At 39.0% G+C, this 26,367-nt stretch overlaps 1 protein-coding gene across 1 annotated transcript in view; it reads left to right on the top strand.

Annotated features, from left to right (window-relative positions):
• Nucleotides 1–26,367, top strand: part of LOC117021904 (cytosolic beta-glucosidase) — a 108,878-nt gene that overhangs the window by 32,526 nt on the left and 49,985 nt on the right. The window contains exons 3-4 of the mRNA XM_033105286.1: nt 3,901–4,697; nt 5,416–5,539. Of these exons, the coding sequence (XP_032961177.1) occupies nt 3,901–4,697; nt 5,416–5,539 (921 nt within the window). The remainder of the gene's footprint in view (nt 1–3,900; nt 4,698–5,415; nt 5,540–26,367) is intronic.

The following is a 26,367-nucleotide window of genomic DNA, read 5'->3' as shown; positions in this document are numbered from 1 at the left end:
AGAGGGCCCACGTGATTTGTCCATGATCCTTTGACTGAACTGCCTTGCCTGACTCTGGAGCTCTGCTCTTACAAACCTCAGTCCACTGCCTCATGGGAAAATTTCATTACAATACCAAATAAACTGTACAAACCAGAAGTAAAGCGCATCCTGGGATGTTAAATATTAATTACGCAGTGCTTTGTTGCTCTGCCATGCTGATGAGTGAGAAAAAAAGTTACTTAAAACTTTTTTAAATCTTCAGTTCCACTGAGGATTATCATGCTGTTTGAATTACATTGATTGCCATCATTAATGATTGTGCCATATCTAATGAATGACACAAGAGATAAATCATTGATTCTTCCAACAAAAAAACAAACGAACAAACCATAAACCCTGATGTTATAAATCAGCTTCAAAGTAGGTGATTGTTAAGGCGAGTAAAAGAGTCCCTGGGTTTCTGGTTCTGAAACATTAGTAAACGGGGGAAGTAGAATGTCATAGTGGGAATGGCTCAGTCTGCAGTGAGACAAATTGTGTTTTCAGCGTTGACTCTGCCATGTGATAACATTGGCACTTTATGTCCGGTACTCACTTTCTCTGCATCTCCGTTTTCTCATATGTTAATTGAGGATAAAAATACACATTTCTTGGGCTTAAGTATGAAAACTGATATTATTTTTATATTCAAAGACAATGGAAGGAATTTGCTATGACAACCATAACGCATACGGATACAAAACTGATTCCATTATACCACCTTTGCTATCCCACTTTACAAATGAAGACATGTGGATTTACGGAGGCCCAGAGATAGGATAATGGAATGGTCTTTCATTGAGAGAGAAAAGAAAAGCTTTATAAATTTTGCTGAGTGTATTAGTTTTCTACTGCTGCTGTAACAAATTATCACAAGCTTATCTGCTTAAAACAACGCACATTTATTACCTTGAGAGTCATATAGGTCAGAAGTCTGACACAGGTCTCGCCAGGATACAATCCAGTGGCTTCAGGGCTGCATTTCTTTCTGAGGAATCCAGAGGCGGTCTGTTTCTTGGCTCATTCAGATTGTTAGCAGAATTCAGTTTCTTGTGGTCATAGGACTGAAGTCTTCATTTCCTTGACGATTGTCATTTGAGGACCATTTTCAGCTTCTAGAGGCCACCTGCATTTCCTGGCTCATGGCTCCTTTCCTCCGTCTTCAAAGTCAGCAATAATGGGTTGAGTCCCTCTCAGGCTGTCATCGCTCCTGTTTTTTCTGCTGTTGCATCTTTCTCACCCACTCTTCTGCCATCTTCTTTCACTTCCAAGGACTCTTGTCATTAGATCAGGCCCAACTGAACAATCTAGACCAATCTTCCCATCTCAAGGTCCTTGATTAACCACATCTGCAAAGTCCCTTTTGCCATGTAAAGTACTATATTCACATGTTCCGTGGGATAGGGCGTGGACATCTTTGGGAGTGGGGTGGGGGGTGCTTATTCTGTCTACCAGGTGATTCATGGCATTCAAGTGGGTCTTCTAAGTATGGAGCTGTTATACATAACTCATGTTGTGTGTCAGTTTGCAAAAATAAGTGAGCTAATGTTTAAAAATATCCGCTTTAGTAGACAGATAGGCAGACAACACATGACCTTGCATAATTTGGCTTCTGCTTACCCCAATTACTTCTCACCATTCTTATTCCTTTTCTGTTGAGCTATATACTTTCCTTATAGTGAACTTCCAGTTCCCAGAAAAATCTATAAATATGCAAATGAACAATGGCCAGGCCGTCGATGACAATAAAACTCCAATCCATATAAGAAGCCCAGGAAGTCAAACCACATCTTCTACAGCAATCACCCCAAATCATGAGAACTTGGTCAACAACTGATAGCTTCTATGTTTTTCGGTTCCCCTGCCCCAAGCATCCAACTCAGAACCAGCCAGAGAAAGCCAAGTATATTTCCCAAAACGCCTGTACAGGATGCCCTACTTCTGCCCTGTGCCAGCAACCTCTCATTAGACCATACCTGAAGGCGCCTCCTTTTTTTTTTTCACTCTGAAGCCTTCCCTCAAAGAAAGCCTTTGAATATCTGCTGAATGCAAGGGATGATGGCTGACTCCCTTGTTATATCAAGCTTTGTTCACATTCGGGTGGTCTTTTTATTTCCACACCTCCTTTGGTCTTTTGCACATTTGCTGTTTCCCTTTTTTTCTTTATGGATCTCTCTTTCCTCTCTGCCTCATGTGGGTGTTTTACATTCATCTTTTTAAGTATCAGCTTAGATGTCACTGACAACAGTAACAATAATAATTATTATTCGAATGACAGTTAACCTGTACCAACCCCTTGCCTTAGGCCAAGAACTGTCATAAGCATGTTCAATTTATCAACTCATTAAACTCTCATAACAATTATTGAAGTAGTTCGCTATTGTTGTCCACATTTTACAGAAGGGGAAAGATAGCTCAGAAAGATAAAGTAACTTGCCCAAGGTCGTTGAGACAGTAGTGAAGGAGTTGGGATAGAATTTAGGTGGCTTGGCACCATAGTTTGCTTTGGAAACCATGATGCTGCACTGCTTTCAAAATAAATTCTCAAATGCCCTGCGTTTGTGATGGGTATTCCTTATCATAGGCTTAAATAGCATTCTGTACTTTATCTTTACTAGTAATACTGTAATGTAATTGTTTATGAAATGATCTGGAGTCCTCACTAAATTTTAAGTTACCTGAGGATAAGGACAGTGTTTATCTGACTTATGATAGTAACTCCAGCATCTCTATAAATGTGCATTTAAGGAATGAATAAGTGAATGATTGATTGAATGAAACACATACAAAATAATTGTTATTTTTTAATTGGAGGATACCAAGTTTTTAAAAAAGGGAAAAGAGACCCTGTTCCTAGGCAAACTTTGAATGCAACATAATTCCACGTATGAAATTATAATTATTATCCAGGAAACAACTTTTCGAAAGAGCGGACAGCTTCTCTTCTAAGCGTAGGCTGCCTGCATAGCCTTAGACATCAAATCACACGAAGTACTAATATCAGCCTCTCCTCAGAAAGTCTCTTCCAAGTTAAGTATCATCGTTAGGTTGGACCCAACATCTTCTTGGCATTGGTTTCTGAAGTATAGCATCTCCAACTTAATAACATTCTTTTGAACTCTACCATAATCCTATAAATTCTCTCTTGCCATACGCAGTGCTGGGAAAATCAGCCGAAAGTCAGAACCAGGGGTATTCCCTGGGACTGTGTCAGAGGTGTAGAGCAGATGTCCCAACCAGGTATTGCTTAACGTCCTAACTGCCCATGGAGCCCACATCCCGGGTACAGATGCTGAGTTCTTTCTTGTTCATGCTCAGTGGGTCTCTTTTTCTAGACTTTTAGAGACTGAAGGATCCTGAAAAGCATGAACACAGATATCTGGTTTCAATCCTTTACCATATGTTTAATACTATTGAGATTTATTCATTCACTCAACAAATATAATATTTATTGAGTATCTACCAAATTTCCGGTACTGTTCCAGGCTTTGGGAAATGTAGAGGTAAACTAGATCGACAAACTTCTGCTGTCATGGGCTTGACATTCTAGTGCACTTAAGAGACAAATCGCAAATACAAACACATAAATAAAATTCCGTGTGTGGCCATAGCACAAAGTTACGTGATAGCGACTTGCCCGAACATATACCTTTCAGTCACGTCACCCCATCAAGCTCCCACTGCCTGATCAGCCAGTCTTCCTTGGAAATCTTCACGCTTCCTCCCAGCCTTTAATTGATTATAAGTAGGAAGTGAAAAGCTTTATTTTGAATAAAAGTTTATTTAGAAAATTCTTCCCGATCCTCTCCCTTTTGAAAATTCCTGGCAACATATGAAAAATAACTTTTCTCTGTATATCTTCTTGTTCTTTTATCCTAGGAATTGACTATTACAACAAGATCATTGATGATTTGTTAACAAATGGCGTGACACCCATAGTGACGCTCTACCACTTCGATTTGCCTCAGGCTTTGGAAGACCAAGGCGGTTGGTTGTCAGAGGCAATCATTGAATCCTTTGATGAATATGCACAGTTTTGCTTCAGCACATTTGGCGATCGAGTCAAACAGTGGATCACCATAAATGAGCCTAATTTATTTGCGCTGTTGACATATGACTTTGGTGTGTTTCCTCCTGGTGTACCTCACCATGGAACTGGAGGCTATCTGGCCACTCATAATTTGATTAAGGCCCATGCCAGATCCTGGCACAGCTACGATTCCTTATTCCGAAAAGGGCAGAAGGGTATGGTCTCCCTGGCACTTTTTGCTGGCTGGGTGCAACCAGCAGATCCCAACTCAGCATCTGACCAGGAAGCTGCTCAAAGGGCCATGGCTTTCCATTTGGATATCTTTGCAAAACCCATATTTATTGATGGCGACTATCCTGAAGTTGTCAAGTCTCAGGTTGCCTCCATGAGTAAAAAGCAAGGCTATCCATCATCAAGGCTTCCAGAATTTACAGAAGAAGAGAAGAGAATGATCAAAGGCACGGCTGATTTCTTTGCTGTGCAGTATTATTCAAGTCGTTTAGTCAAGTACCGGGAGAACGATAAAGGAGAACTGAGTTTTCTCCAGGATGTAGAGATTGAAATTTTCCCAGACCCATCTTGGATAAAATTGGATTGGATCTGTGTGGTGCCATGGGGACTACGTAAACTACTGAATTACATTAAGGTAAATGTATTTCACCTTTTACCTGCACATTTGTTTGTGTCTATGTACACCCAAAGATGTGAAGGTGGGAAGACAGGCATATGTATGCGTGTATCAGGTAAACTGAAATAGCAGATACTTTTGTGGGCTTGCGAAGAGAAGATTGGAGTATAAACTGGTGAGGGGCAATGAGCTGATAAAAGGCTTGAAAACCATGGTCAAAGTTAGGTTTCACCATTCTAGTCATCTGTGGCTCTACGTATAGCTTGGACATTTTTCATAACTGTGATTATGAAAAAGCATATTAAAGGTTGAAATAGCTGGATCCTTTTTGGGTCTCTGTCATGCTGGATGGCATCCAGCTAGCTGAAGTTAAAATTTCAAGTTATCAGTTTTCAGGACCCCTCCGGTGGGAGGATAGAGAGTGTAGCTGCTGGCAGGACCAAAGGGTTAAGGAGCAGTGGCAATCAGCAGATGTGATGGAAGAATGATATTTCTTTCTTCTCATTATAATAGTCATTTGACTGTCTTCATGGACGTTTGCACAGTTTTGCTTTTCCATTGTTAGTCATAAAAGGTCAGTGCGTGGAAAATTCAGTTAATGGGGTCAGTGCAATTTGATGAAAACTAGTTTTGCGTTGTAGCTTAGAGAAGATAGAGGGTAATGCACCTATTTTATGAGCTTTTTTTTTTTCTTCTTACATCTGTTTGGAATAAAACTTCTGCTCTCTTGTTCCAGGATACGTATAATAACCCTGTAATTTACATCACTGAGAATGGGTTTCCCCAGGGTGACCCTGCATCTCTCGATGACACTCAGCGCTGGGAGTATTTCAAACAGACATTTCAGGAACTGTTCAAAGGTACCATTTGAAATGATGAAAGATCAATTGTGCAAACTTATGTGCTTATTTGCATTCAGCAAAGACCAATGAGTTTGAAAGCTGAAATTCATGTAAATCAGTGTAAAGCCATGTAATTAAAGAGAGGAGGAAAAGTATTTAGGAAAGGGGAAGGTGAGGATTTTGGCCTAGCTTCAACCTCCTGAAATTTAATCAAGTAAAAAGCCACTGTCTTCAACATTTTGTGACTCTTCAGTGGAGGTGACATGAATGGGGGAGTGGTGGCTGTTGGGAGAGAACATTAGTTATTACAGAAAGATTAGCACTGACCAATTAGAGCATGCTTATTTGCATATTTTACTATCCTAACTACCAAGAAATGAATTGATAGAATTTCTAAAGGACAAAAATTAAGCATTTGTATAATAAACTTTAAAGTGGCATGAGTCTTTGATTAATGTATGTTTTATTTAAGCTGTAACCAAACAGCCCAGTTAGAATATTTTTTTGTCGTATAGAATCTGTGAGTTTTGTTTCAAGACAATATTGTTATTCTGGTAACTCGTTTTCCCCCTTGGAATTACTTTCATATTTGAAAACAAATGTGAAGGAATAATCTTTAACTGGCAACACACATTTCTATACCAGTTAATTCCCCCCTTTTAGCTACCACTTGGAATACTGTTGTTTTGTAAATTTAATTTCTCCTCCCTACAGAAGAATGATGTAACAACAAAATGCAATGTGAAATGAGACTTTCATTTTTTTTTCTTTTGTTACCATGATAGACACACTTCTCTCCCATCATTCAATTTGAAAGGTCATTAAACTATTCTTTCAAAAATGAATTAGTAATATACTGGAACCAGCCAGAAGGAATTCTGGAAAGTGACACAGGCTCTATCTTTTTAAAACCTAAAATATGTTGACTTGATGCCTCACTCAGGCCTGGAGTTTATTGGTAGAGGGCAATTGGAGTCCTACGATTTGTTCCAAGCAAAAGAATTATTTTGTCTTATGTGCAAAACAGATTCTTCCTCTAGATGAGAATTCACATTCTAATTAGAAAGGGAAATCTCTAGTTTTCTGATTCTTCCCCAGGCCTCACTGTAAATGGACCTATTCATCGATGGTCCCAGCTTTACCCTAAGAGACAAGTAGGCTACTTACCAGCAGGCAGATGTATGGAAGACACAGGGACCATAAATAACTTGTCCAAAATTATTCTTTTTTTGGGGGGTGGGAAGAGAAAAACAGAAATCGGCTTTCTTTTTCCCCAGTTTGGTGCTCTGTTTATTGGTAACCATATAAGCGCATATAATTGCTCTTTGAAATAGTTCCAAATACTTTATACAGTCCCTTAGATCTTTAATGCTAAAAACTCATCCAGGGACCCCCAAATTAAGACAAGTTAAAGACAGAAAAGTAACTGAAGGCGAAAGTGGAAAATGTAAGAAGATGTGGGTTTCTGAGGGACAGGAAAGGACAATGGGGTTAGGGAACAAAATCCCTTTTTTCAACTTGTTTCTTTTCTATTGTCTTTAAATCCGTGGAAAAAGGATTACTCACTTAAAACGTTGTTTACAGCTTCTATGGTCTCTTCTGATTCTTAACATTTTATGATCTATATTCATTATAATTAACATAATACTGTATTTGTTTTGCTTTTAAAGAAATGTAGCCTTTCAAAATGTGCAGAAATCTACATATTGACCAAAAAAAAAAAACCCATACATAAGCATATCTATTCTTGACTGGGTAGAATGGTAGCTATTTTCCATGCATATATTATTGCAGTGGACACCAACTATTTCATCTGTGGTGAAACTCTCTTTTCTAGTAGCTAATCCTCTTTCTCCTACAAAATACCCACGTCCCCCTATTCTTGGGCTTACCACAGGGACAGCCATTTTATTCTACCACGCAGAATAAAATATTGCTCCTTGTCAATAGATAATTGATTGGTTTGGATGTAGGCACGTGACATGAGCTGGGCTAATCTCAGATCTTTCTTGGGATTTAGAATTTGGACCAATCAGTTTGTTTGTCTCTTAGTCTGGGTTGGCGGGGGGGATGTAACTTTGGGGGCCATTGGTGGTTATGTTCTGCCCAGTCAGCTCAAGAGTAGTGAGAAGGGGCGCTGCAGGTATATCAGAACAAATGGTCATAAGAAATGGGGAGAGCATCCGGATAGCATTTGAACCTCTAGTTTCAGTGTTTCCTCAAGCCCAGCTACGTGCATGTTTTTGAGAGACATTACTTTTACTTATAATTAAGCGCTCTTTCTGCTTCGCTTCATTCTGACTGGGCTTCTATCACTTGGGACAAAAAGAGTTTTAGTTGATACCATCTCATTTCATTTTCAAAACAGGTCATTGCTCCTGTTTTACAGATGAGAAAACCGAGTTTCAAAGAGGCTAAGTCACTTGCTCCTGACTGCAAAGTTACTAACTAATGTTTCCTGAAACAAAGTGGAGTGTGTGTCTTATTGTTACTACTGCTATTTAGGTGATTGATAAGATCTGTAAGTTCAGAGCATTCTGACTCAGGGTGCTCGTTTGTCCTACAACACAGAACCTTTTCCTCACCTTTGGTACTCTGGGCTCCCATAGATTCTTTGGAAGTGCCTCATGCTGCCTCTGTAAGAGCTGACAGACCCTATGACCTTGGGCAAAACTCAGACATCCCCTATCCTGCCTCTTGTCAGAGGAGTAGAGTTGTAGTGACTAATTGATTTCCTGAGACTTCTCTGAGGTAGCACTAATGGTCTTGTTTGGAGAGAATTTTACTAGTAAAAAGCACCCCATGAGCAATTAAAAATAATAACAGGCCAAGGAAGACAGTCGTGGGAAGTGCTGCAGGTGAGAACCTGCCAGAACCCAGGAAGTCAGATGGATGATGGCTTTGTGATTCAGGAACAAAGCCTTCCCTCCAACATCGCGCGTAGGGACGGGCATATAAGGCCATTCGAGTTGTATCACGGGCATCCACTGAGAGGTCTTACTGATCTCTTCGGGCAAAATCCCACAGCAATTAATTGAGCAATAAAAGTAATGTTTCTGTTTTATTTCGGGAAAGGAAAAAAAAGAGGAAAGCATCATTTCAAGGGGAAAAAAAGGGGAATAAGCTAATGTCTTTTAAATTGTTGCATTATGTAAATGCCTTTAAATGGGTTGTGTTTTAATTAGCTTAAGAGTAAGGCAACAGTGAGGACACCAAAAACCTGTAGTAACATATAACTGGGTTTGCATTCCAGCTCTGCAAAATATTCCAGGAGAGGCATTTGGCAAATTGTCCAAACCTCCCAAACTCTTAGTTTGTTCATCTATAAAAATGAGATAACACTTTTCCTGGTAGGGTGGTTGTAAAGATTTTATTTAATGAGCTATTGTGTAATTTCAGCCCCCTCCCCCTGCAATTGGCTGACACATAGGAGGCCTTCAACCAATGGTAATAATTATTATTATTACAAAATGTATATTCTTAGCAATATACCAGGGATGCCAAATATATATATATACACACACACATGACTTGTATTCATCTTTTGTGATCGGTATATATTGAGTATTACAATTTTAATAGTTTTTTCCTTTCTTAAAATGTGTATACGTTTTTTTGGCACCCTCTGTATTTATCACCTCCAGGTATTTTCCTTGTTATTTTAAAAATGTCACTCCCAAGACTTTTTTTTTTTTTACTCATACCCCCATGTCTTTAAATTATAGCAGAATATTTCTCTATGTCTGCATGTTTCTCTATCATTCTTTCTGGGGAACCTCTGAATAAGTGTTGTAACATTGGACCTCTGGCTCTTTATGGTTGAATTCAGTGAAGGAGAAAGCAGCAAGCACCTCCCTTCATTACTTATTTCCATCAGAGAGGTTGCCCGATTAGGTGAAAACATCAAATCATTGGCAGCAGAAACAACTGTCAAACAACTGGGTAGCTGAAATTGCTCTGCCACATGAATTTTTGGAGAAGTTCAGAAAGCAGTTATCTTCACATAGGTAAGCTTTCCTCACATTATAGGAATTTTTATTCTATTCATAAAATTGGTATCAGTCCTTGTTGCTCCAGAGCCAGCAGGCAAGTTTAAGTTCATATGTACACGCGTGCAAACGGGTAAATTGGATTGTTGCCGGGAGGCGAGGAGCTACGTGCAGCCCAGGGAGGTTAATCCTAGTGGGCACTACTCCACTCATGACCGAGCGTCTCCCGAAAGGGGATTTGAGCCTGTGTTCCGCCCTGCCTGTGTTCATACCTTTGACTTGGCTCATGGTCTTTCCTTAGCCTGGACTCCCATGGTCTTTGCCTACTTCCGGGCTCAGTCCTGTTGCGTGGAGTACATGAACTTGCTGGAAGTCAGACAAGACATGGGCTTGAAACCTGGCTCTGACACTTGCAAGCTCAATAAGCAATCATTTGGGGGAAATTCTTAAACAGACAGTACAACACTTTAGCCATATAATCTTTAAAATGAGGATAAGAAGAACATCTATTTTCTAAAGAGTGGTGAAAAATGAACAAGACAATGCTAATAAAGTCTAAATACAGAGTCTGGCATATTCCAAAGGATTCTGTAAATGATAGTGTGTGTGTGTGTGTGTGTGTGTGTGTGTGTGGAGTGGAGGGGGGAGGCCTTGTAAACCCTCTCAGCATTTTCCTAGTAAAATTTACCCTCTCAGATTTACCCTCACAGCTGGAGCTCTGTCTTTTTCATAATTACATCTTCAGCCCTGAGTATCATTCCTGTCATATAGTAGGTGTTCTACACGTGTTTGTTGAATTTGGTTGTGTCTCTCGGAGAAGAGTTGGTCAACGGATAATGAGAAATAAATGATTAAATGATTGGGAACTGTATTTTCTTTCCCTAAAGAAATGCAGCCCACACAGGGAAAAAAAAAAAAAAATTGCAGCCTTCTGGAAAGTTTCTGAGCCAGCCCAACTTTCCAGTCAGGTCCATGCCTGAGTTAGCACAGCGGTACATGATTGCCAAGAAGGTTTGTTAATGACCAGCTTTAGGCTTTTAATGACAAAACCCCTCAGCAAGATGTCATCAAAGTTATTGAAGACTTCACTGACAGTGTGGATCTGATGCATTGTAACAGGAAGATTATAAATCTTGCAGCTTGGGTGTAGCACCCAGATGAGATGCTGAGCACAGAATCTCCCTGCTGTTCTCTGTCAGCATTCCCCCTCCCCTCTCCTTCCCCTTCCCACCGAGAGCCGGTAAAGGAGAAATGCATCCATTTCCCAAAGTAGTGCAGACCTGGCAGCCACCTGCCTGTGTCAATTTCAGATCACAGGGGCCCATTTAACTGGACAAAATGTGTTAAGCACCTGTGTTTTTCAAAACGTGCATTAAAAGAATCCTAAGAATTAAGGAAAGATTTCAAAGGTTAGTACACGGGCCTTTTCGAAAAACGAACCAATTAAAAATCCATTGCAAGCTCAGCAGAGAGACCCAAGTACCTGAATAGATGCCCACTCCATACTTACTGTTCTAGTGCTTCTCAAAGGAAACCTTTGTCAACTTAGCCCCTAGGAAGCAGTTCACCTCATAGAGCGCAGAGAGCTCACAGCTTTGGGGCTGCGTGGAGTGCGATGATGGATTCACTCGGTATCGTTGCTCCCGGCTGGACCGGATGGCAGTTCGCCAAGAGGACTCAACGTCAGACTGGAGAAGGAAGAATGAGATCTGAAGGCTGTGCACAAAAATGGTTAATGTGCTCGAGTGTGCAGACTTGTGGAATTTGAAAAGTCCTAAAGAAATCAATTTCCCGTATATGTGTGTTTCACCAACCTCCATACTCACACCACACAGTTACTTAGACAGCCGGACATCACAGGGATCCTCATAGACAGAGACATGCCGGGTGACCTCCCCCCATTTCTTCTCCTTGATTTCCTTTCAGTGGCATACTTACCTCTGCCTTCCATTGTCCATCTGAAGCGTGCCAAACTAGAATGTCTGCAGGGCTTGGAGAATGCAGACAGGAGTTACATCCTGTGTCCTAGTGATGTGCCTTTGCGTAGTTATCAGAAGGACTCTCTGAAGATCAACTTCCTCACCTGGTAAATGGGATGAATGCGAATTGCTATTCTGTTTAACCCAAAGTCGGTTGTGAAAGTAAAACGGGATCATGTATGTCTGTGTCAACTTGAAAGGTTAGATATGGTTCCCGTCTTTGATATCGTACACATTTAAGTATTTTCTTTCTGGCCAAAATGCATAATCTGGATTCCCCAGTGTTTTCCACTGCAAAGGGAGGGAACCAGTGCTCGTTATCCTTGCAACACCTACAGTTCTCAGATGCCATGGTTTTTATTTTCCTGCACATTTCTCAACGGCCATGGTGGCATGATCAGTGGTCAGTGGAGGGATTTTAGGGAACAGGCACTATGACCAACTGACTGGTGCAGTGCTTGGTAATACTCAAAATAATACCCACCCACAACCACACACACAGACACACACACACACACACACACACACACACACACACGTTGTTGTTGAGCTTCTTCACCAGGCTTATCCAGGTGAGGCACATGTTGATATGATCAGGGACGTACACCATTTAGCTGTCACCCCCTCATACAGACATAGAACCCAATGTATCCGCCTCCTGGGAACAGGTTTCGTGGACTTGCCCTAGTGAGAAGTAGCTCAGTGACACACCAGAGAACCTGCCCTTGTGCTTTCTGACTGGAAACCACCCTTTATCTTCCCTTTCCGTAACATTCTAATGCTTAAGATGTCCCACTTCCACTGGGCATTCCCTCTGGCTCCTTTTCTCAGTGACAGCTTCTCTGAGAGGTTAATTACTTAGGGTTCCCCGCTACCCCAGGCCCTGTGAATTACATGACTACTATGAAGCCTTCTTAAAAAAATTCAGACCATTCCAAATGTACCCTCCATTTTTAATGACAGTCTGTTCAATGTTTTTTTCGTTGTGGTATAGCAGCAAACAGAATCTCAGTTTCATTTTTATAACTTAAAAGACAACTGTAAAGTAATTGAAGTATAATTTATCTGAACAAAATCTACTTTTCCCATATGAAGAGTAGGGTCAGTGGAATGTCCAAAAAAGGGGGAAAAAGAGGAAGACTTGGATAATGACCTTTTTAAATGAAATATCATTGATACATAACATTTTCTAAGTGTAAGGTGTACAACGTGTTTATTTGATACATTTGTATACTGCAGTATGATTACCCTACCGTTAGTGAGCAGCTATATCTCATTACATAATTATCTTTTTTTAAATTTGTTTTTTGTACTGCGAACAATTAAGATCCAGTCTCTTAGCAACTTTGAAGTTTATAGTTCCAGTGTTATGGACTCTAATCACTATGGTGGGCATTCGCTCTCCAAAATGTATTGGTCTATTGGTTCCCAGTTTGTACCCTCAATTCCCCCATACTCCAGCCACTGGTAACCACCATTCTATTCTCTGTTTTTATGAGTTTGACTTTTTTAGATCCCACCTAAAAGTGGTCTCGTACAGTAGGTGTCTTTCTCTGTCTGATGTATTTCACTTAGCATAGTGACCTCAATGATGTCCATCCCTGTTGGTGCAAATCGCAGGATTTTCTTCTTTCTCATGGCAGAATAATATTCCAGTGTGTGTGTGTGTGTGTGTGTGTGTGTGTGTGTGCGTCACAACTTTTTATCCATTCGTTGATGGACACTTAAATTGTTTCCATATCTTGGTTATCGTGAACAATGCTGCAGTAAACATAGGAGTGCATATCTCTCTTGGTTACCATCAAGAAGACAAAAGATAAGTATTGCTGAGGGTGTGGAGAAAAGGGAATCCTTGTGTACTGTTCGTAGGGATGTAAATTGGTTCAGCTGCTATGGAAGAAAAGTATCAAGGTTCCTCAAAAAATTCAAAATAGAATTAGTATTTGATCCAGCAATTCCACTTCTGGGTATATAGTCAAAGGAAATGAAAACAGGAATTTGAAGAGATAATGGTTTTGTGGAACCTGTACCAGGAGAGAACAATGATGAAATATTCAGGTGATGAGAACACTGTTGGAATTGAGAGAAGGTGAACTTAGGTTTTTCCCAGGGCCAAGGGGAAATGGTCCTCAAGCATCTGTCTATATTAGCTGTTATTTCTTGATCTACCAAAATAACTTGATTACTCCCTGGCCTATTAAAAATGGAAAAGCATTCCTTTGGAACAAGGCTAGTGGAATTTATCTTAGTATTTGCAGGGATTGCCTGGGTAACTCTGTTAGAAGGATTCTGTTGGACAACTGTGGACTAAGGAAAGAACAGGGAGATGTGGATGGCCACGTGTTAGCCATTCCTACTCAGGAAACTTAACGTGAGTTTTCTGAAGCTCATTGACATGAGTTTCCAAAGCGACATTCCCCATTATAAATTAACACATTGCCATTATGTTCTGTAAATCAAGGTCTTGCAAATTCATCAGTGCGGGGTAGCTTTGGATGTACTAAAAAATGAATCTCTGGATTTGTAGCAGTGCCAATCAGACCTTAAGCAATGTGACTCTCACTGGTTCTATAGCCTTCCTCTCTGTGGTCTTCTTATCTTACCTGTTTACTACTTCAACATTGTTTATCATGATCAGTCACTCTACAGTGACATAAATATTGTTTCTGCCAGCTTTCCCCGATTCATAATTAGCTGAATCGTTAACTACACCCTATGTTATTTTTTCAGTAGGGAGTCTGACCCTGTGTAGAAGAAAATTAGCAATATTTTGAATAAATACATTAAAAACTGGTGCCAAAACTGATTCATGGGTTTCGTGCACAACTGTAACCCTGTTGCAAAGTACTTGTTGAATAAGACAATTTAATATATGAAACTTGACAGGCACTTTGATTATTCAGAACAATACCCATTATAATCCTTGAAAGGAAGGAAGAAAACTATTTTCAGGGGAAAATGGAAGTTATTAAAAGGTATAAGCACTCATACATAGGAACAGTGTCTGTAAAGATTTTATTCACTGTTTTTTTTTTTAATTTATTGGGGTGACAATTGTTAGTAAAATTACATAGATTTCAGGTGTACAATTCTGTATTACATCATCTATAAATCCCATTGTGCGTTCACCACCCAGAGTCAGTTCTCTTTCCATCACCGTATATTTGATCCCCCTTACCCTCATCTCCCACCCCCCACCCGCCTTACCCTCTGGTAACCACTAAACTATTGTCTGTGTCTATGAGTTTTGCTTTCTCATTTGTTTGTCTTGTTCTTTTGTTGTTTTTGGTTTATATACCACATATCAGTGAAATCATATGGTTCTCTGCTTTTCCTGTCTGACTTGTTTTGCTTAGTATTATACTCTCGAGATCCATCCATGTTGTCACAAATGTTCCTATATCATCTTTTCTTAACACCGAATAGTATTCCATTGTGTATATATACCACAACTTCTTTATCCATTCATCTATCGAAGGACATTTTGGTTGTTTCCATGTCTTGGCCACCGTAAACAAAGCTGCAATGAACATTAGAGCACACGTGTCTTTATGTGTAAATGTTTTCAGATTTTTTGGGTAGATACCCAGGAGAGGGATTGCTGGGTCATATAGTAATTCTATTCGTAATTTTTGAGAAACCTCCACACTGCCTTCCATAACGGCTGCACCAGTCTGCATTCCCACCAACAGTGTATGAGGGTTCTTTTTTCTCCACAGCCTCTCCAACACTTGTTACTATTTGTCTTGATGATAGCCATTCTGACGGGGGTGAGTTTTTATTGTGGTTTTTATTTGCATTTCTCTGATGATTAGTGATGTTGAGCATTTTTTCATATATCTATTTGTTATTTGTATGTCCTCTTTGGAGAAATGTCTCTTCAGGTCCTCTGCCTGTTTTTCAATTGGATTTTTGTTTTTTTGTTGTTGAGTTTCATGAGTTCCTTGTATATTTTGGATATTAGCCCCTTATCGGAGAAGATTGCAAAAATCTTCTTCCATTCAGTCGGTTGCCTCTTTATTTTGTCGATGGTTTCTTTTGCTGTGCAGAAGCTTTTAGGTTTCATATAGTCCCATTCGTTTATTTTAGTTTTTACTTCCATTGCCTTTGGAGTCAAATTCATAAAACGCTCTTTGAACCTAAGGTCCATAAGTTTAGTACCTATGTTTTCTTCTATGCAGTTTATTGTTTCAGGTCTTATGCTTAAGTCTTTGATCCATTTTGAATTAATTTTGGTACATGGTGACAGATAGCAGTCCAGTTTCATTCTTTTGCACGTGGCTATCCAATTCTCTCAGCACCATTTATTGAAGAGGCTCTCTTTCCTCTATTGTATGTTTTTAGCTTCTTTGTCAAAAATTATCTGTTCATATTTATGTGGTTTTATTTCTGGGTTCTCAATTCTATTCTATTGGTCTATGTGTCTGTTTTTCTGCCAATACCATGATGTTTTGATTATTGTAGCCCTGTAGTACAAGCTAAAGTCAGGGAGTGTGATACCTCCAGTATTGTTCTTTTTTCTTAAGATTACTTTGGCTATTTGGGGTCTTTTGTGGTTCCAAAAAAATCTGATGATTTTTTGTTCTATTTCTTTAAAAAATGCCATTGGGATTTTGATGGGGATTGCATTAAATCTGTATATTGCTTTGGGTAATATGGCCATTTTAACTATGTTGATTCTTCCGATCCATGAGCATGGAATGTCTTTCCATTTCTTTGTGTCTTCTTCAGTTTCTTTCAAAAATGTCTTATAGTTTTCAGCATATAGGTCCTTCACATCCTTGGTTAAGTTTATTCCTATGTATTTTATTCTTTTTGCTGCAATTGCAAAAGGAATTTTTTTTTTTAATTTCTTTTTCTGAGATTTCATTGTTAGTATATAGGAATGCAATGGACTTTTGTACATTGATTTTGTAGCCAGCAACTTTACTGTATTCGTTGATTGTTTCTAATAGCTTTTTGGTGGAGTCTTTAGGGTTTTCTATATATAGCATCATGTCATCTGCGAAGAGTGATAATTTCACTTCTTCTTTCCCAATTTGGATGCCTTTTGTTTCTTTCTCTTGCCTGGTTGCTCTGGCAAGGACTTCCAACACTATGTTGAAAAGCAGAGGTGATAGAGGACAGCCCTGTCGTGTTCCTGAACGTAGAGCAAAGGGCTTCAGTTTTTCACCATTAATTATGAGATTAGCTGAGGGCTTGTCATATATGGCCTTTATTAAGTTAAGGTATTTTCCTTCTATACCTATTTTATTAAGTGTTTTAATCACAAATGGATGTTGTATCTTGTCAAATGCTTTTTCTGCATCAATTGATACAATCATATGATTTTTGTCCTTTATTTTGTTTATGTGATGTATCACATCGATGGATTTGCGGATGTTGAACCATCCTTGTGCCCCAGGGATGAACCCCACTTGGTCGTGATGAATGATCTTTTTAATGCATTGTTGTATTCGATTTGCTAGAATTTTGTTTAGGATTTTTGCATCTGTATTCATCAGAGATATTGGTCTGTAGTTTTCTTTTTTTGTGTTGTCCTTACCAGGTTTTGGTATCAGGGTACTGTTGGCCTCATAAAATGTGTTAGGGAGTACTGTCTCTTCAATTTTTTGGAAGAGTTTGAGCAGGATTGGTATTAGATACTCTTTGAAGGTTTGGTAGAATTCAGTAGTGAAGCCATCTGGTCCCGGACTTTTGCTTTTGGGAAGGTTTTGGATGACTGATTCAATTCCGTTACTGGTGATCAGTCTGTTTAGATTTTCCAGTTCTTCATGGTTCAGCCTTGGAAGGCTATATGTTTCTGAGAACTTGTCCATTTCTTCTAGGCTATTGAATTTGGTGGCATATATTCCTTCATAGTATTCTTGGATGATCCTTTGTATTTCTGTGGTATTCGTGATCACTTCCCCTTTTTCATTTCTGATTTTGTTAATTAGTGTCTTCTCTCTTTTTATCTTAGTGAGTCTAGCCAACGGTTTGTCAATTTTGTTAATCTTTTCAAAGAACCAGCTCTTTCTCACTTAATTTTTTCTATTGTCTTTTTGTTCTCTATTTCATTTAGTTCTGCTCTGATTTTTGTTATTTCCTTTCTTCTGCTGATCTTGGGTTTCACTTGTTCTTCTTTTTCTAGTTCTTTAAGGGTAACATGAGGTTATTTATTTTGGATTTTTCTTGTTTCTTGAGATAAACCTGTAATGATACAAATTTCCCTCTAAAACTGCTTTAGTGGCATCTCAAAATTTTTTTTTAAATTTCTTTTCTTTTTTTTTTTAATTTATTGGGGTGACAATTGTTATTAAAATTACATAGATTTCAGGTGTACAATTCCGTATCACATCATCTATAAATTACATTGTGTGTTCACCACCCAGAGTCAGTTCTCCTTCCATCACCATATATTTGATCCCCCTTACCCTCATCTCCCACCCCCCAACCCCCTTACCCTCTGGTAACCACTAAATTACGTTCCCCAGATTAATTTTCAAAACCCCGTGGCCATCTTGTGGTTACTGATTGTTTTCTAATCCCCTCACCTTCCCCCTTACCCCCACCCCCCCGCCCATCTAGCAACCCTCAGTTTTTCCTCTTTGTCTCCAAAACTGTTTCTGATTAGTTCATTCACTTATTCTTTTCTTTAGATTCCGCATATAAGTGAGATCATATGGTACTTATCTTTCTCTGTCTGACTTATTTCACTTAACATAATGTTCTCTAGGTCCATCCATGTTGTTGCAAATGGTAAGATTTCTTTCTTCTTTATGGCTGCGTAATACTCCATTGTATAAATGTACCACAGTTTCTTAATGCAGTCGTCTGCCGATGGGCATTTCGGTAGTTTCCATGTCTTAGCTATTGTGTATAGTGCTGCAATAAACATAGGAGTGCATAAAGATTTTTGAATTGGAGTTTTGGATTTCTCCAGATAGATACCTAGGAGTGGAATTACTGGATCATAGGGTAATTCCATTTTCAGGTTTTTGAGATACCTCCATACTGTTTTCCATAGTGGCTGCACCAATCTGCAATCCCACCAATAGTACACAAGCGTTCTCTTTTCTCCACATCCACGCCAGCATTTGTTGTTTGTTGATTTATTGATGATAGCCATTTTGACTGGGGTGAGGTGGTATCTCATTGTGGTCTTTATTTGCATTTCTCTGATGGTTAGTGAGGTTGAGCATTTCTTCATATGTCTGTTTCCCATCTGTATGTCCTTCAAAAATTTTGGTAGGATGTATTTTCATTGTCATTTGTTTCTATGTATCTTTTGATCTCTTCTCTAATTTCTTCTTTGACCTGGTCGTTCTTTAAAAGTATGTTATTTAATCTCCATGTATTTGTGTTTTTTCCTGCTTTCTTTTTGCAGTTGATATCCAATTTCAAAGCCTTGTGATCAGAGAATATGCTTGGTATGATTTCAATCTACTTAAATTTGCTGAAGTTCATTTTATGTCCCAATATATGGTCTATCCTTGAGAATGTTCCATGTACACTGGAAAAGAATGTATAGTCTGATGTTTTAGGATGAAGTGCTCTATATATGTCAATTATGTCCATTTCATCTGATGTGCAATTAGGGCTGCTATTTCGTTATTTATTTTCTGTTTGGATGATCTATCCATAGCTGTCAATGATGTATTTAAGTCCCCTAGTATAATTGTGTTTTGGTCAATTTCTCCCTTTAGTTCTGTTAGTAGTTGCTTGGTATATTTCGGTGCTCCCTGATTGGGGGCATAAATATTGATGACTGTTATGTCTTCTTGTTGTATAGTCCCCTTTACCATTATGAAATGACCATCTTTGTCTCTTGTTATCCTTTTCACCCTGAAGTCTGTTTCATCTGATATCATTATGGCTACACCTGATTTTCTCTGGGTCCCATTTACTTGGAATGTAAATTTCCACCCTTTCACTTTGAATCTATGCTTGTCCTTGTAGCTGAGATGTGTCTCTTGGAGACAGCATATGGTTGGGTTTAGTTTTTTGATCCAATATGCTACTCTGTGCCTTTCTATTGGTGAGTTCAGTCCATTTACATTTAGGGTGATTATTGATATGTGAGGATTTCCTATCATTCTATCTTTAGTTTTCTGGTAAGGCTGTGTCTCCATTGTTTCTTTGCCTTTTTGTTGTTGTCTATTATTTCTGTGTGGAGGTATTCTCTGATGTTTCCCTCTGCTTTTTCTTTTATTACAGAATATATTTCAGTTCTGGGTTTTTTTTGAGTGGTTACCCTTAAGTTTATGTAAAAGAAAGTTTGATATTTAGAGTATTCCATTTTCTTCAGCACGCTTACTTTCTCCATTCCCATATTCTGGTTCAGGCCTTTACCCTCCCCCTTTTTATGTTTTGGTTGCCACAAATTGTCCTTGTTGATGGTGGTCGAATAGCCTCCTTTATTATTTCTTGTAGTGCAGGTCGTATATTGGAAAATTCCCTCAGCTTCTGTATGTCTGGAAAGGTCTTTATTCCTCCTTCATATCTAAAGGATATCTTTGCTGGATATATTATTCTTGGCTCATAGTTTCTCTCTTTCAATAGTTTGAATATTTGGTTCCACTCCCTCCTGGCTTGTAGAGTTTCTGCTGAAAAATCTGATGATAATCTAATGGGCTTTCCTTTGTAGGTTACCGTCTTCTTTTCCCTGGCTGCCTTGAGGATTCTTTCTTTGTTGTTGATTTTAGAAAGCTTCAATGTGCCTTGGAGAAGGCCTGTTGGGATTGAGGTAATTAGGTGTTCTATTTGCTTCTTGGATTCGAGGATCCAGTTCTGTCCACAAGTTTGGGAAATTCTCATCAACAATTTGTTTGAATATATTCTCTGTTCCCTCCTCTCTTTCTTCTCCTTCTGGTATGCCCACTATTCTTATATTGCTCTTTCTGATGGAGTCAGAAAGTTCTTGTAGAGTTTTTTCATTTCTTTTAAGTCTCAAGTCTCTTTCTTCCTCCATCTGTGTGATTTCCAGGTTTCTATCTTCGATGTCACTGATTTTTTTCTCCATCTGGTCAACTCTACTACCTAAGCTCGTTATTTCATTCTTAATTTCTTCTATTGAGTTCTTAATCTCCAGAAATTCTACTTGGTTCTTTTTTTAAAATTTCAATCTCTTTTGTAAAATGCTCATGTTGTTCTTTGATTGTGTTTCTGAGTTCATTAAACTGCCTTTCTGTGTTTTCTTGCATCTCGTTGAGTTTTTTCAGAACTGCAATCTTGAATTCTCTGTCATTGAAGTCACATATTTCCATATCTTTAAGTTCTTTTTCTGGAGACTTTTCACTTTCTTTCTGAGCTGTCTTGTTGCCTTGGTTATTCATGGCAATTACTGATTTATTATTTCTCTTCTTAGACATCTACAGGAGTGGCTTCTGCAACAGGTTGATAGAAAGAGGTCTTTCTTTTGTTTTCCAGTACTTGTTGGTAGAATGTTTTATTTTTCTCTCAGACTGCAGCCTTTTTTTTCTCTCTCACATGGTAGTGCTATGTTTTCTCTGCACTATTCCAGCTTCTCACACAATGGGGGAATTCCCTGGGAAACGGGCTTCTCCTCTGTTAACAGTCCACCTGGGTCATAGGGCACCATGTCCCTGTGGGGATGCGGAGAGCTTTTGAAGTTCCAAAGCTCTTCCTGCACCAGATTCAGAGCCCGTATGTTTCAGCAGTTCTGTTTATTCCTGCAGGGATCCACCCAGATAGGTGGGGCCAGGGACGGGGTGAGTTGTGAGAGGTGACCCAGAGCAATGGCGGCGACCACCACCACAGCCAGTCCTGCTTCCACAGCTCCCTCCCCTTTGCCGGAACGAGTTGTGCTGCAAATCTGTGTCTGTGATCCACAATTCTCAGAACAGCAAATGTTGTGTTCTTTTGATCTGACACTGCTACTGTTCTGCTAGGAGCACTAGGAAGGTGGGGGCAGGGCGAGCTCTGGGAGGGTAGGGAGGAGGCGGCTAGTCTCAGTGCCTAAGGCTTCCGTTCTCTGCAGCAGTGAGGGCTTAAACCACCGTTTTCAGCCTTCTTCCCTCAGTCTTTGCTCCGAGGTCTCTGCCGTGAGTGGTGGGTTCAGCCGTGTTATTTGCTGCCCCCTCAGCCCTGTGGGCCATAAGCGGAGCCCTAGCAGCCCGAGTTCTTCCCTCTCCTGCAGCTGCGGTAGTTCCGGGATGCAGGGAGCTCGGAGCACTGAGCTAGGTCTGAGTCCTGCACCTGCGTGGCTCCGTCTCCACACTTCTCCCTTCCCTCCTCCCCCGGTCGCGGGATTCGCCCACCTTTAGGTGAATTCAGTAGTGGGCCTCTTCTTCTTGCCTGTGTGCTATGCAGGGAGTCCTTTGTGGAGTTATTGTTGTTCGATTAGTTGTAAATTCCAGGGGAGCTTTACAGAGGCTCACCTCACACCGCCATTTTGATGATGTCCTTTCTATTCACTGTTTTTAAAGACAAGATTCTGACTAGAATAAAATTTGGGAGTTTTAAGCTATATACTTAGCATTCAGTAAGTACTCAGTAAATGTTTAAGGAGTAATTAGGAGATTGAGTCTAGATGAGCAGGAAAACTGAATTACTCTTGGGAATTTTGGTGAAATATTAGATTTATGTCACCATTTTGCTTTTTTAATTATTAAAGAAATGGTAAATTGCTTTGACTATGATTATAAGAACAGTTTATATGCATTGAGATTATGTGTGGTTGCTAATTAAACCCTTTCAGTAGTAAAGTTGGGTTTGTTATGATAGTCGTTAAAGCATATGCTAAAGTTTTTAAACTTTTTTATATAAATACTGTTAACCTCTCTGTGCCTCAGTTTCTTCATTTTAAAAATAGAAGTGTTGAACTAGCTAATCTTTTGGGTTCCTTCCAGTTTAGGAATTATGTGACCCTCTAAATATCCTTTCTAGGAAGGTCAAGGATCATGTTTTATTACAACTCCTGGTAATTTCTTAGGCTATAAAATTAAGTCTAAGGAATTATAATTAATAGTCTTTTAAACAAAATTTTCTTCATTCTTCTCATATAGCTGCTTAGATTGTAATGTGAACACCTTTCGTATCTGGACATAAAATTACACCTTGCTTTTCAATGAACTGTTTCTACTGCTATTGATTCAGGTTCCAAGTGACATTTTGTTGACCTTCAATCTGGGTGTTTCCTCTTCTATTCACTCATAGTGAAAATGAACCTCACTTTTCTACCCCTGAGAAAGTTATCCCTTGGAGTTCAGAGTCAGAAGGGTCACCTCGGATTCAAATTTAGAACAGTTACTGTAGAAAGCATCCAATCTCAGAAAGGATAGTAAATGAATAAATATGTCCAAAGCATTCAGTAAAATATCTGGCTGAACAACTCCACGGCAGTTACAATCCCAAGCAGAGAAATCTTTCAAAACACCATCATGGCACGTGCTACCTAACCTATCAAGTTTTAAGACAGTTAAGTATGGTTTCCAAGCTTTGCCATAAATGCATAATTTAATTCAGTTAGGCAGTGTGGTACTTTTAACTTTCCTTAAATTTAACTTGAGCATGAAACTTTTGTTTCCACGTGAGATCCTGAATTAGGAGGGATCAAGTGATAGAATTTTCAGGATTCCCTTCCCACCATAATTCTGTGTGGAGATTTCATATATGGGAAGTCTGCTTCCCTCTTCTGGACTTGTAAGTATGGACTTTACTGCAATCAGGACTCTTTTTATCCCAAGTCACTGTTTTGGTAGCATTGTCTCTAATACAATGAAAATATTAGCCTGGTGCGAGAGATGAAAATAGTTTCTTTTGGAACAGAAAGCAATTCTTACGGCTTATCTGGAAATGAATGCTATGAGCAGAAGAGGGGATGGGAGAAGGCTTGTCTCTTTGAATAGGGTCACCTCAGCAACAGCAGAGTCTCCTGTGTGTGACTGAGATTAGCTAAGGAAACAATATCATAGCCTGAGATTATTTTGTGCCATTCTAAGGTTCTGCCACATTTCTCCCCTTTTTGTGAAATTTCATTATAGAAATCACTGCCTGCTTTAGAGATAAGTGAAACTATTATGGGTGGAGGAAGAAAAGACATTTGAACCTTGAAGACTTCATGGGCACTGGTGAGTGAAGGTGAACAAGAAGCCGCAAATGTTTCAGGAGAGAACATTAATGAGTTTGGGACTAAAAGGTAGATGATGGGAAGAAGACTGTCTCAACCTCCGTTAATGAAATAACTTTTTTTTTTCTCCCCGAACAAGTGGAATTCATTTCTTTAATAGATTTAAACCCAGCTTAAAGTCTTAAAGAATTTTAAATGACCAGGTTCATTTATGAGTAATAGTCAAGTCACATGCGCTTTATAGTTAAAAATAAATGGGAAAACACAAAAATTAGATTGCCCCATAAAATATGAGTAAATGAGTGTATATTAAGTATAGACGTTTATCGGTAGGTCATTTTGTTATGTGACTGAGGCTCTGCTGATTTAGTCTCTTAAAACATTTTTCTTCCAAAGATGTTCAAGCTCTGTCCTTGATCCTTTAAACAAACTGTTTGTTGGCCTTTCATTTAAAGGAGAAAAACACAAAAACAAAAGAACTTCAGAAATAGTGTATGGCCAAAGTTTGCTGCCCTCATGAATACACGGTAGCAATCTCAAGAATGGCTCAGAAAAATCCTTCAGCGTTCCGGGAAAAACCAACAACATGACCCACTGACTGTGTTTCAGTTTTGTGCAGACAGGCAGCAAATTTTATGAATACTTTTATACAACAAGGACTTGCTTGTTTGACATAGTGGAAGAAAATATTCTGTAGAGACAGTTCTGCATTCAAAACCAGGCTCTGACACCCTTCCGTGTTTTGTAACTTTGGACAAGTTATTCTGACTCTATGAATATCAGTTCATCATCTGTAAAATTTTATTCTTGGTGAGGATTAATGATATACTTCATATCCTAGCAAAATGCCTAGCACATAAATCCCCCAAATGATAACTATTGCAGTGAATTCTTTGTTACCCAGCATCTATTAACCAGGATTTTAATAAAACTGTGACTTCCTGCACAGTCATCAAGCACTGATAATTTATGCTTCTCGTGATGACCCTGAAATGCATTCTGAATAATTAGAGAAAGATTAAATTATAATCAGTTTAGTTTCAGTGGTAAGTGTATTTTAATTTATTCTCATTCTTTAAAAATTTGTAATCCTTCTGCATGTGGTAACAATTAATGAAAATATATTTGATTAGCTGGAGCACCTCACTTCCTGACTATCTGGCTAACAAAGAGTTTATTGTGTGTTTTTGGACCCCAAACTATGCTCTATGGATAAACGGGGCATTTGCTGGATGGGTTCACTTCACACAGGTCTTACATCCATTCTCAGAGGCAATGCGTTGACGTTTTGCCTGTTAGAAATTCTAGAATTAATCTTTAAATATCTTTAGACAACCGTCTGAGTCTCCATGAGGCCCTCTTTGCATATTTTCGATCCCAAGGTCATAATGCTGCTGGCCATTGAATCTGATTTTGTGAAGATGAGTAACTAAATCTTCTAGCCCTGAGGGTTGTCTGTTCTTTTCCTCTGGGTTTCTAGAGATGGTCATCTCAACTGACATTAGTAATCAATCTATCTTGGTGTTTCATCAACCTTTACTCTTATCCAATCGTGTTTTAGACTTATTTTCACTGGGCTTTTTAGGCTACATAACCTTCCTGATGAAAACTTCACCATGCATTTTATCATGTTTGTGATTCTTCTTTCAACTGACCACGTTTTCTCTCCTTCATCATCCCCCCAAAACGATGTAATACGCTGCTTTAAAAGATGGCTTAACAACTGTCTTGTGTTAAAAATAAACTCCCTGCAAAAATTTATCAGTGTTATTGTCCCTTTACGATCTCAGTTAATAAGTATATTTTCAGGCAAGCAGATGGATTTAGTGGTTTAATTGATCACCATAGGACATAGTATTCATTCTTTGTTTGGCCTCATTCTGCTTTCCCTTAAACCTCTGCCTTGCCCTGAAATCCCCCCTGCCAACCCAACAGTCTTCTCTTTCATACTGTCCTTCACATCCCAGCTGACATCCCCAGTATAGTGCGTGCAATGGTCGTAGTAGGAGGAGGCTGAATGCTTTCTTTAAAGGGAGAATAAGGCCCAGGGAAAATAGCTGGTGAAGAGTTAATTTGTTTTCCAAGCCCAGGCATCTCTTGGCCCCTGTGTGAAGGAAGGATTGGCTAGAGTGCTCTGGTCAAAATGGAAGAGTCTTCCTTGGTGATGGTTGTGTGGGTGCTAGGTGAGGCTAGCCAGCCTGGATGCATAGCCACAAAGCAACAGTGAGCATTGTACTCTAACCCTGTTATTTATCTGAGACTCACTTACTAGGTAGCTGTCCTTCAGCTGATAAGGTAAGTTGCCTGTTACTGCTATTGTGTGTGATTTTTACCCAAAGTGATTTTTTTCTCCTACAGACATATATTAAAAGCTAGCAACTCAATGGTATCACTGTCACTGCTTCTCTAGCTACAGCAAACCTGTATCTATTTAACTTGTGCAAACGTGTTTCATGTTGACAAACCATATTTACATTGTGGGACTATGTTGAATCTTCTGGGAATGACTATTTTGAACTTTGGTACATTAGAATAATCATTTGCAAGGCTTTATTAAATAGGCTTCTTTAACAAAATCTGATATTTTCATAAGTGTAGTATAAGATTACCTGGCAGAACGAATGCATTCATGTTAATATTAAGTGTTAAAACAAGAGCATCCACAAAATGGAAGTTAAAATATCTTCATTAGTTTTTTGTACCAATACATTAGTCATGGAAATGTCATATTGAATATTTGGGTTGGTCACTAGTTGAAGGAAGTTATCTGTTTCTTATTTTTTAACTTTTTTTAAAAAAAATTTC

This window comes from Rhinolophus ferrumequinum, chromosome 5 (genome assembly GCF_004115265.2).
Source record: "Rhinolophus ferrumequinum isolate MPI-CBG mRhiFer1 chromosome 5, mRhiFer1_v1.p, whole genome shotgun sequence".
NCBI lineage: Eukaryota > Metazoa > Chordata > Mammalia > Chiroptera > Rhinolophidae > Rhinolophus > Rhinolophus ferrumequinum.
Note: the sequence above shows the minus strand (reverse complement) of the source record. Positions and strands in the feature narration are given on the sequence as shown.